This window comes from Odocoileus virginianus, chromosome 33 (genome assembly GCF_023699985.2).
Source record: "Odocoileus virginianus isolate 20LAN1187 ecotype Illinois chromosome 33, Ovbor_1.2, whole genome shotgun sequence".
NCBI classification, from domain to species: Eukaryota; Metazoa; Chordata; class Mammalia; order Artiodactyla; family Cervidae; genus Odocoileus; species Odocoileus virginianus.
The window spans coordinates 1,511,255-1,521,357 of record NC_069706.1 but is presented as its reverse complement, the minus strand read 5'-3'; the positions used below and the strand labels follow the sequence as shown (position 1 = coordinate 1,521,357).

Here is a 10,103-nt window from a genome sequence, read left to right as displayed (position 1 = left end):
CAGCCTGTGAGTGAAGATGGATGGGGTCAGAGCACCCCTGGAGGATGGGATAAGCAGGGGATGTGCTCACAGCCAGGGGCCAGGTACACTGCCTTCCAGAATCACAAAGGCGGCCCTAAAGCTAAAGAAAAGCCAAGGAAGTACCAAGAAAGGTTAACAGAGTAACAAAGACGACATCAGAACGGGCAGCAAAGTGAGTGGGTAGAAGCAACAGAATAAATGCAGCAGCTACTACCTGCAGGGGCTTCCCAGGTGGTGCTACCGGTAAAGGATCTGCCTGCCAATGCAGGAGACGCAAGAGACTTACGTTGGATCCCCGGTGCTCGCTTCGGCAGCACATATACTAAAATATGTTGGATCCCCGGGTTGGGAAGATCCCCTGAGGAAGGAAATGGCAACCCACTCCAGTATTCTTCCTTGGGAAATCCCATGGACAGAAGAGCCTGACGGGCTACATTCCTTGGTTTCACCAAAAGCTGGACATGACTGAGCACGCGCATGCACACACACACATACACACACACACACCACCTGCAGGGACCAACTCAGAAGGGGGAGCAGGAAGGAGTGAGAGGGACAGGGAAGGTGAAAATGGCTCCAAGCAGCTCTCTGGAAAACTCTCCCAGGCCTCTTCCTTCAGCCTCTCTCTGCGGGAGTGTGAGACGAGAGAGGCCAGGCCGCCAAGGGAAGGGAGAAGCCTGGGAGGTGGCTCAGGAGCGTGCCCTGAGGTGTTTGGGCTGGAAGCTGTGTCGCTGAGGCCGGGCTGGGGCTGGGGTGGTGAGCTGGAGGGGTGGGCAGGCAGGCAGGTGCAGGTGAGTGGAGGCCTGGGTCAGGCCCACCCTCTCACTCTGGGGCACTCACCCACTTGTGCCATCTAGGCACGCTGGGGTGCGAAAGAGGAACAGGAGGTACGTCAGACCTTCCAGTCCTCCTCTCCCTGGGCTGGGACTGTCCTGTGCTCTTGTTTCAGGGAGGGGGTTCCCTCTGACCTCTGAACCTACCCCCCTGCGGAGATGGGGCAGAGCCTGCGCCTGGGCAGGCTCTGGGGCGTGGCCGTGGGCAGAGGCCTTGTCACTGCCAGAGGGGAGGGCTGGGGGCCTGTGGGGGGTGGGGGGCGCCATTAGTCTGACGCCCGGCTAATGGGCCTGAGCTTCTCGGGCCGGCGCGGCCTCCCTAATGGGCATTAAGGGCCTCGCGGGATGACCAGGCCTCGCTCACAACCCCTTCCTTCAGCCTTCGCCAGGCCTCTCTTCAGAGCCCCAGAGGGGAGCAGGAGGGACCAGCGCAACGGGAAGAGATGAGAACAGGAGGTCCGGAGCGGAGGAGAGAACCGAAAGGTCGGAGGACCAATGAGGGCAGAGGCGCACAAAACCCGCGGTCGGGGACGCCCCGGCGGCCTGCCCCGCCCACCCGGTTCTGGTCCCGCCCACCACCCGCCCCGCCCCGCCCATTACATCCCCAGCCCCGCCCACCACTCGCCCAGCCGTGCCGATCGCCGGAGGCACGGTCCGCGCCTGCCGCCCAGGAGAGCAGCCGCGCAGCGCCTCCTGCCGGTCCTGCGTAGGATTGCAGCGTCCGGGGAGCTGCCCAAGGCCCCACCCTTCTGGTTCTGACGGCTCCAGCCTCGCCAGGTGGGAGATTCGGGTGAGGCCCGCGCCCTAGCGCTGTGAGCACTGCTGGAGCATAGGGCCACCCTGGAAGTGGTAGGCAGAGAAGGCGGGCCTCTGCCGAGCTCCCGATGGGCTCTGCTTTCTCATCTTGGATCTGGCACCAGCCTCTGCACTGGGGTGTCTTCTCTAGACCACATGAAATCTATCCCCTCACCGAGTGCTCCAGCGCTTGTGACCCAAACATTCACAGGCCACTTGGTGTCAGGCTCTGGTGAGCACCGGGGAGGCATCGCTGAGACCCAGGGAAGCAGATTTGTGTACCTTGGCGAGGGGATGCACAGGGCTGGGGCAGCCCCCAGGAGGAGCATGTAACCTGGCCTGGGGCCCTGGGGTTCTCAGGCAGAGTGGGCCACAGGGCTGCTCCGAAATCTTCCAAGAGCTCGGGCAGACTGTGGGGGGAGGAGAGAGGAATGAGATGGGAACAGGGCCTGGCCTCAGTAGGAATTCTGTTGCGTGAGTGGGGGGAGCCCTTAAGGTGAACTGCCCTGGGGGTAACAAGGTCAGGAGGAGCAGAGGACTGAACATGAACCCATGTTCAGTGAGGAGCAGAGACAAGAGCTTTGCAGGGTGCGGGGGAGCAGGTTGACCTGAGTGGTCTGCGACTTCCCCCAGTGCAGATCCTAGAGGGGAAAAGAAACTGAGTGGAATCAGGGAGCCATAAGAATTGGAAGGGTGGAATCAAACAGAGCACCCACACTAGCAGGCCACGTGGGAGAAAGATGCACCCAGATGAGAGGCTTTGGCCAGTGGGGAGATACCTCCAGAGGGTGCTTCCTAAGGCCCCGGGGGGTGGCGGGTGTAGCATGGGGGCTGGCTCCACGTGGGCCTTCCAAAGTCAAGAGCTAGACAGACCAGAGGCCACCCTTCCTCCTGTCCTTGCTGGGTGCCCCAAGGTCAGCCTTGCCACACAGCCAAGCGAGGATTCCGAGGGCAGCCGGACAGCATCGGGGCACGGTGACCAAGCACTCCAAGGTCCAGGACAGTTGTGGGACTCCAAGCCCACAGTGAAGAGGGTACAAGGGGGAGCAGAAGGGTGGGGTGAGGGGACCACTGGCAAAGGACCCAGATGGAGGGAGGCCCTTGCAAGGTGGCAGAGCACATTTACACAGGGGACTGGGGAACAGTAACTGGAAATGCAGAAGGGGGTCAGCAGCGGAGGGGCCTCTGATGACACAAGGGGGTGTCAGGCGGAGGTCCTTCCTTCCTAGGAAGAGAGCATGGCCATGGCAAGGGGGCCACGGTGTCCCCACTTCCTCTCTGGCAGCCCTTGGCTAAGGGGAGGAAGGGGTTCCAAGGGGATCCAGGTTTGAAATGAACGGGGGGGGGTGGGGGGGGGGGGAGGTGGGGGATGGGCTGCCAGGTGTTAAGATCCTGCTCCCTTGGGGAAGACGTTCTCCCCAGGCTGGCCAGAGGGCGCAGTGAGGGGACCCCCTGTGGGGCTCCTGGGAGGCTGGGCTGGGGGCTGCTACTCTCCTCCTGCACACGTTGATGCGAGGCAGCCGTGGGATACCCCTCCCCTCCTTGGGGACCCTGGGACCTGATTTGATGACCCTACCCCCTACAAGGAGGGGCAGCACTGGCAGAAAAGGGAGAAGGGGACCCAGCCCCCAACAGTGTCTCTGCCTCTGTGCCCCACTTCTGCCCCGCAAGGACACGCAGGTCTCGGCTGGGTTGGGGCAGAGAGGGCGGAGCAGGGGTTGGGCGGGGAGAGGCGGGGGGTGGGAACGCGTCCCCCGGCAGGCCGGCGGGAGGGAGGGCTCCTGACATTTGCCAGGGCGTGGGCGCGGCAGTTTGCGCCTCGCAGCCAGATGACAAAGTACACAACTTGGAGGAAAAGGGTCACACGCGGGGGCGCGGCAACTAGGCGAGTTTTATTGAACAGACGGCCGGCCTGTTGGCCGAAGACACTCGGTCTGGGTCAGGCGCGGGGGCGCGAGCAGGGGTGGCGATCAGGACGGCTGCGGGGCTAGGCGGGGGCTGGCGAAGGCGGTTCCCTGCGCAGACCGTGACTGAGCCGGAGACTCTCCGAAGGCTCTAGAAAGAACAGAGAGGCCCGTGGGGAGAGGGCCGTGCGCTCTCCACTACCGCTCCCCCGACTCCGCGGGCTGGAAGCGTAGAGACTGCTCCAGGAGAGCCTTCCCTGGAGTCGGGGATAGAAAGGTCGTTGGGTGCCTTGCGGGCAGGCAGACAGCACGGCTCAGATCTCCTCCCCCCTTGTCTGCTGGCGTCCTGTCCCCCTCTTCCCGCGTACCTGGCCTGCTCCGCCGAGGTCCAGGAGTAGGCGCCCGGCCGCCGCTCAGGTTGGCGCGCGGACTCCGGGGCGCGCAGGTTGCGAGGCTCACTGACTGGGAGCCCGGCCCCGGGGCTTCTGCGTCGCGCCTCCCACGGTCTCTGAGCTCCGGAGGGAAGCAGCAGAGCATCGAGGGCGGCGGGCCCCAGAGAGAGGGTGTTTCTGGCAGAGGGTCCCTGGGGCAGCGCGCCCAGATCCAAGGTGTCCCAGGCGAGGGGCCCGGCCGCGCGGCGCCACATGTAGGGCGAGCGGCGCAGCCCCATGAGCAGGCCGGCCGCGCGGCCCACCGTGTGGTAGCGGGGGCTCGCCACGTGCTTGTACCAGGCGCCGGCGGGCGGGGGCAGCAGCAGCAGCAGCCACAGTAGGGCGAGCAGCAGGCGGCTGGCGGTGGCCCCCCGCCCCGGGCCCCGCACCCCTGTGCCCCGCGCCAGGGTGCTCACGTCGACCGCCGCCCGGAGGCGCGGACCAGGCTCTGACTCCGTCGGGTCTGCGCGCGCCGCGTGGAGAAGCCGGAGTGCGGGAGCTGCAGGCGGGGAGTTGGGCCCCGCGGGTCCGGCTATAACTGCTCGGCGGCCCCGCCCCTGCTCGCCCCCGCAGTACCTGCCGGGCTCCCTAAAGGGAGGAGGCGGGATGAAGGGAGAAGAAGAGCCCAGGCCACGCCGCAGGACGTGGGCTCCTGAAGCACCCTGGCTGAGTGGGCTTTTCTCTGGAATTCATCTCCTCCTCTGCCTGGGGGCTCCCCTCCTCCCTTGTCTCAGCCCCTCTTCCTCTATCCCAAGGAGAGGAGCTGCCAGGCGCAGGGATGGGGTACAGGCAGGCCAGGAAGGTGGGGTACAGGCAGATCACACTGGGAGGCCAGCAGCACCCCAGGGGGCAAAGCAGGAGAGCTGACCGGTGGGGGCCCTCTGCACCACCAAGACCCCTCTGCCTGCCTCCTCCCCTGATGGCTGTTCCTTATCCTCACCTGTGTGTGCTCAGTCGTGTCCAACTCTTTGAGATGCCATGCACCATAGCCCACCAGGCCCCTCCATCCATGGGGATTCTCCAGGCAAGAATACTGGAGTGGGTTGCCATGCCCTCTTCCAGGGGACCTTCCTGACCCAAGGATCGAACCTGCGTCCCTTATGTCTCCTGCATTGGCAGGCAGGCTTTTTACTACCAGAGCCACCTGGGAAGCCCTCACCTAACACAGTTCAAATCTGTGCCCACACCCTCTTCTCTGCTCCCTAACCCCTAGCTTCTCCCCAGCAACATACTTCCCAGCTGCTGCTAGGTGGCGGATGCTTGCAGCTGCAAGTTTAGCCAGGAGACAGTGGTTAGGATTAGGCTCCCAGAATAGAGAGTCAGTCCCTCTTCCCCCCCAGCCCTGCCCTGGGCAGGATAAGGCTCTGCAGACCTCCAGCCTCCTCTTTGACTGAAAGTGAGAGTCACTCAGTCTGTCCTACTCTTTCCAAGCCCATGGACTATACAGTCCATGGAATTCTCCAGGCCAGAATACTGGACTGGAAAGCCTTTTCCGTCTCCAGGGGATCTTCCCAATCCAGGGATCCAACCCAAGTCTCCCATATTGCAGGCGAATTCTTTACCAGCTGAGCCACAAGGGAAGCCCAACAATACTGGAGTAGGTAGCCTATCCCTTCTCCAGTGGATCTTCCCGATCCAGGAATCGAACCTGGGTGTCCTGCATTGCAGGTGAATTCTTTACCAACTGAGCTATCAGGGAAGCCCTCCTCTTTGTCTGTGATCCCCCTAAAACCACGTTCTCTGGCCAGACCAGTCTCAATTCTTTTGCTTTACCCAACAACCCATGAGTTGCCCCATTTCTGTGCTTCCGTGCCTGGGACGGACATCCTGGCCTTTTCAATCTGTGACCAAACTCCTACTCATCTTTCAGGATTCTGCTTAAATAGTCCCTATCTGAATAGTCTCCTGGAGTATCCCTCTCTGCCTGCCTGGGGTTAATAGCCTCCTTCCAGATGTCAGGGCCTGACCCATTCTTGCCTGAGCCCTAAGCCAGGGAGGATTCAGCCCTCAAAATAATCAGAGCTCACCCCACCCCTCCCCCAGCAACCACACCACTCACGGGGTACCTTCTAGGCTCCAGACACCAGAGATCCTGAATTATCATATTCTGATCTCCAAACAATGCCACGTGCATGTGTGGTAAGTTGCTTCAGTCATGTGCAACTCTTTGCCACCCTATGAACTATAGCCTGCCAGGCTCCTCGTCCATGGCATTCTCCAGGCAAGAACACTGGAGTGGTTTGCTGTGCCCTCCTCCAGGGGATCTTCCTGACCCAGGGATTGAACCCACATCTCTTATATCTCCTGCATTGGCAGGAGGGTTCTTTACCACTGACACCACCTAGGAGATTCCCAAACAACGCCACAAGGTGGGACAATTATTGATTCCATCTACCAAAGAGGAAACTAAGGCCTGGGGGAAAGTAACTTGCTCCAGTCACCTGGGTAAGCACTGGGGACAGAGTGGGGTCCAACCTAGACCACCAGCCTGAGAGTTCCAGTTTGGGGACCCCAGCTACAGTGCTCAATGGAAGCCTTCCCTCCCCCTCTGCCTGTCTCTTCAGCAAGAAGGAGGGGTGAATCTGGGGCAGAAGGGGAGCACAGTCTGGGTCTGTCCTTCCTCTCAGACCTGCACATTGGGAGAGGCACAGAGGGGCTCAGGGGTGCCGAGGAAGGCCCCTGCTTTTGAGGCAAGAGGGGCAGAGGGGTCTGGTGATCCCCTGGGGGAGGTCTGGAAGCCGTTAGCTCTCCCCACAAAGGCCCTGTGGAGCAGCTGAGAAACGTGCCCTGGAGCTCAGTGCCCCAGGCTGGATGTGGGTGTGGGGGGAGGCACTCCTGCCTCAGTTTCCTCATTGGTAAACAGTAATGGTAGCTTCCTGACCAGCTTGCTGTGAGCACTAAACATCCAGGCCACTGGAACTTCCCTGGCCGTCCAGTGGCTGAGACTCTGCACTTTCACTGCAGGGGGCATGGGTTTGATCCCTGGTCTGGGAAGTAAGATTCTGAATGCCATGTGGCATGGCCAAAATTTTTTTTAAAAATCTAGGCTGGGTCTTGACACGGTGCCTGGCATGCAATAACCAGTGAAGTCACTCAGTTGTGTCCGACTCTTTGCAACCGCACAGACTGGCCTACCAGGCTCCTCCATCCATGGAATCTTCCAGGCAAGAGTACTGGAGTGGGTTGCCATTTCCTACTCCAGGGGATCTTGCTGATCCAGGGATCAAACCCAGGTCTCCTGCATTGCAGGCAGACACTTTACCATCTGAGTCACCAGGGGAGGTAAATGGCGTGGCTAACATCTGTTACTGTTGCTGTTCCAGCGGCTGCCTAGTCCCCGAACCTGTCAGAGAAGATGCTTTGAAGGAGGGGTGATGGAGCAGGGACCAGGCAGGGCGGGGGTACAGAGGGAGCCGCCTGTGCGCCTTGAGGGGCCTGGAGGACCGCAGGGACCAGTGGGCCGAGTGGAAAGCTGCCCCTTCCACCCACCACTGCCTCTCTCTCCTGGGGCCCCTTGGCCTTGAGAGCTGCCTGGAGTGTGCGGTGGGTGGGCAGCGCGGCACGACGCAAGGGTCCCCTGGCACTGCCGCCCGCTCCCTGCTGAGAGGAGGCGGGGGACTGCGGGTGGCGGGCAGGAAGCGTCTGCGGGCAGAACGTCATCTATGTGAAAGCTGATCAATTGTGGTCGATGCGGTAATGGAGGTTTCTGCGCAGTTAGAAAATTTAAGACAGCTACAGTTAGCAGAGTGGATAAATCTGAAAATGCCATATTGAGCAAAAAAAAAAAAAAATGCCCTGCACAATGAAATGTTCAGTGTCTGAAGTTTAAATACCAGTGATCCTTCTGGCTGGCTTATGACTGTGAACCAGAGGGAAGGAAAATGTCCCAGTGCAGGTGAGAGGTGGAGAGCATGCTGGGCCAGAGTTGGTGGCTGCCTGTCAGGTGGAGGTGTGTGGAAGGCAGGCAGGGATGGAGCCCAGGGCGGAGGAGGGAGAAGAGCACCGCATCGCTTGATGGCCTCTGGGGGCTCCCAGTTTCGAGTGCTCAGGACAAGAGGCTCTGTGCCCTGCCCAGCACTGAGCCCAGGGGCCCAGGGACGAAGATCTCTGCCAGCCCTCCCCCACCCAGAAGTCTGGGGCCAAAAGTATGTCGCCAGAGGAGGTAGTGGCCCTAATGATCCATGAGAGCTGCCTGGTCTTTCTGGGGCTCACTGCATCTTTCATCCACACACAGGCCCTTCTAGAAGCTGGATGATCATGGATGCTATTGCATATCACCTCCCCTGACACTGGACCAAGCCCTCCGGGGGGCTGGGCCCATGTCTGCTTCATACTCCCCCTTCCAGGCACAGCACCTGCCTTCTGCCCCAACAGGAACCCCATCCTAATGATACAGCAAATTAGAAAACCTCTCCATTTTGTCATTTAAAGTGCTTATGTTTTATTAAGGCTTCCTTGGTGGCTCAGAGGGTAAAGCACCTGCCTGTAATGTGGGAGACATGGGTTCCATCCCTGGGTCGGGAAGATCCCTTGGAGAGGAAAAGGCATGTTTTACTAAGATTATATATGGGCACGCATGCTAAGTCACTTCAGTTGTGTCTGACTCTGTGCAACCTTATGGACTGCCGCCTGCCAGGCCTCTCTGTCCATGGGTTTCTCCAGGCAAGAATACTCGAGTGGGTTGCCATTTCCTTCTCCAAGGGATCTTCCACACTCAGGGATTGAACTTGGGTCCCTTACATCTACCTGCATTAGCAGGTGGGTTCTTTTTTTTTTTAGCAGGTGGGTTCTTTACCACTAGCGCCACCATACATTTTAAGTCAAATGCTAGTATGAGGGACACAGTAAGTGGCCTCTGTTCCACCCTATTACATCAGCATCTTGGCCTCCAGGGGCAATGACTTCCAACTCTTTCAGCTATTTCTCCTAGTATTTGCTTCCATATTTTGCAATCATGAACAACTGCTATTCTAAAAACGAGTGGTCTTTTTTTGGCCATGCCACATGTCATATGGGAGCTTAGTTCCCCGACCAGGAACTGAACCCGCATCCCATGCAGTGGAAGCATGGAGTCCTAACCACTGAACCACCAGGGCAGTCCCTGGGTGGTCTTTTCTGTTCTGGCTGTGCTGGGTCTTCATGGCTTTCTCCACTTGCGGCAGTTGGGGACTACTCTTTGTTGCGGTGCCTTCTCATTGTGGAGCACAGGCTCTAGGTGTGTGGGCTTCACAGTCGTGGCATCTGGGCTTAGTTGCCCCGGGGCATGTGGAATCTTCCCAGGCCAAAAGTCGAAGCTGTGTCCCGCACCCCCCCCCCCCCCAATTGGCAGGCGGATTCTTAACTCTGGACCAAAGGGTGGTCTTTTTAAGGAGGTATGCTTTGAGTAAAGTATGCACACCTTAACTGCACTTGTTACATATGCCTACCCCTATGTGCCCAGAGCCCAGATCAAGGTAGAAAAGATTTCAGTACCTTAGGGCGCTTCTTCCGGGCTTCCCTAGTGAATCAGTTGGTAAAGAATCTGCCTGCAATGCAGGACACCTGGGTTCAGTTCCTGGGTCAGGAAGATCCCCTGGAGAAGGAAATGGCAACCCACCCTAGTATTCTTGCCTGGGAAATCCCATGAGCAAACAGGCCTGGTGGGCTACAGTCCATGGGGTCACAAGAGTCGGACACGACTGAGCGACTAAACCACCACCACCAGGGGGCTCCCTTTACTCCTAGACAGAAGTACCCAGCAGAATTGATCAGCATTTTCTCAACCTCAGCATAGTTGACATTTGTGAGGCTGTCCTGAGCCCCAAGGATGGGGAGCAGCATCTGTGACTGTGTAGGCAGCAAAAAAGCTCTTCCCCAAAGATGTCTGTGCCCTAATGCCTGGAGACTGTGACTATTTACATGGTAAGGCGGAATTCAAGTTGTAGATAAAATGGAGGATGCTAATCAACTGAACTTCATATTGGGTTTGCAAAAAAGTTCCTGTGGGTTTTCCCCATAAGATGTTATGGAAAAACTTGAATGAAATTTTTGACCAACCCAATATAAGCAAAGCACCCTGAATTATCCAGGTGAGCCCAATGTAATCTCAAGGGTATCCCAAGTGTGGAGGAGGGAGGCAG

General features: G+C 59.0%; 1 protein-coding gene across 1 annotated transcript; it reads right to left on the bottom strand.

The window, feature by feature from the left end:
- Positions 1 to 3,520: 3,520 nt before the first annotated feature.
- NPW (neuropeptide W) lies at positions 3,521 to 7,644 on the bottom strand. The gene is made up of 3 exons (XM_070461091.1): positions 7,328 to 7,644; positions 3,922 to 4,572; positions 3,521 to 3,704 (listed from the first exon to the last, which is right to left on the bottom strand). Exons 1-3 carry the CDS (start codon positions 7,642 to 7,644, stop codon positions 3,620 to 3,622), a joined length of 1,053 nt encoding a protein of 350 aa, XP_070317192.1. The 3' UTR covers positions 3,521 to 3,619.
- Between the last annotated feature and the right edge of the window lie 2,459 nt (positions 7,645 to 10,103).

Coding starts and splice junctions, on each gene's coding strand:
- NPW (XM_070461091.1), bottom strand. CDS start 7,644: ATGACGTTCTGCCCGCAGACGCTTCCTGCCCGCCACCCGCAGTCCCCC. Junction 4,573..7,327: donor CAAAGCATCTTCTCTGACAG/GTTCGGGGACTA, acceptor TCCTCCCTTTAG/GGAGCCCGGCAGGTACTGCG. Junction 3,705..3,921: donor ACCTCGGCGGAGCAGGCCAG/GTACGCGGGAAG, acceptor TGTTCTTTCTAG/AGCCTTCGGAGAGTCTCCGG.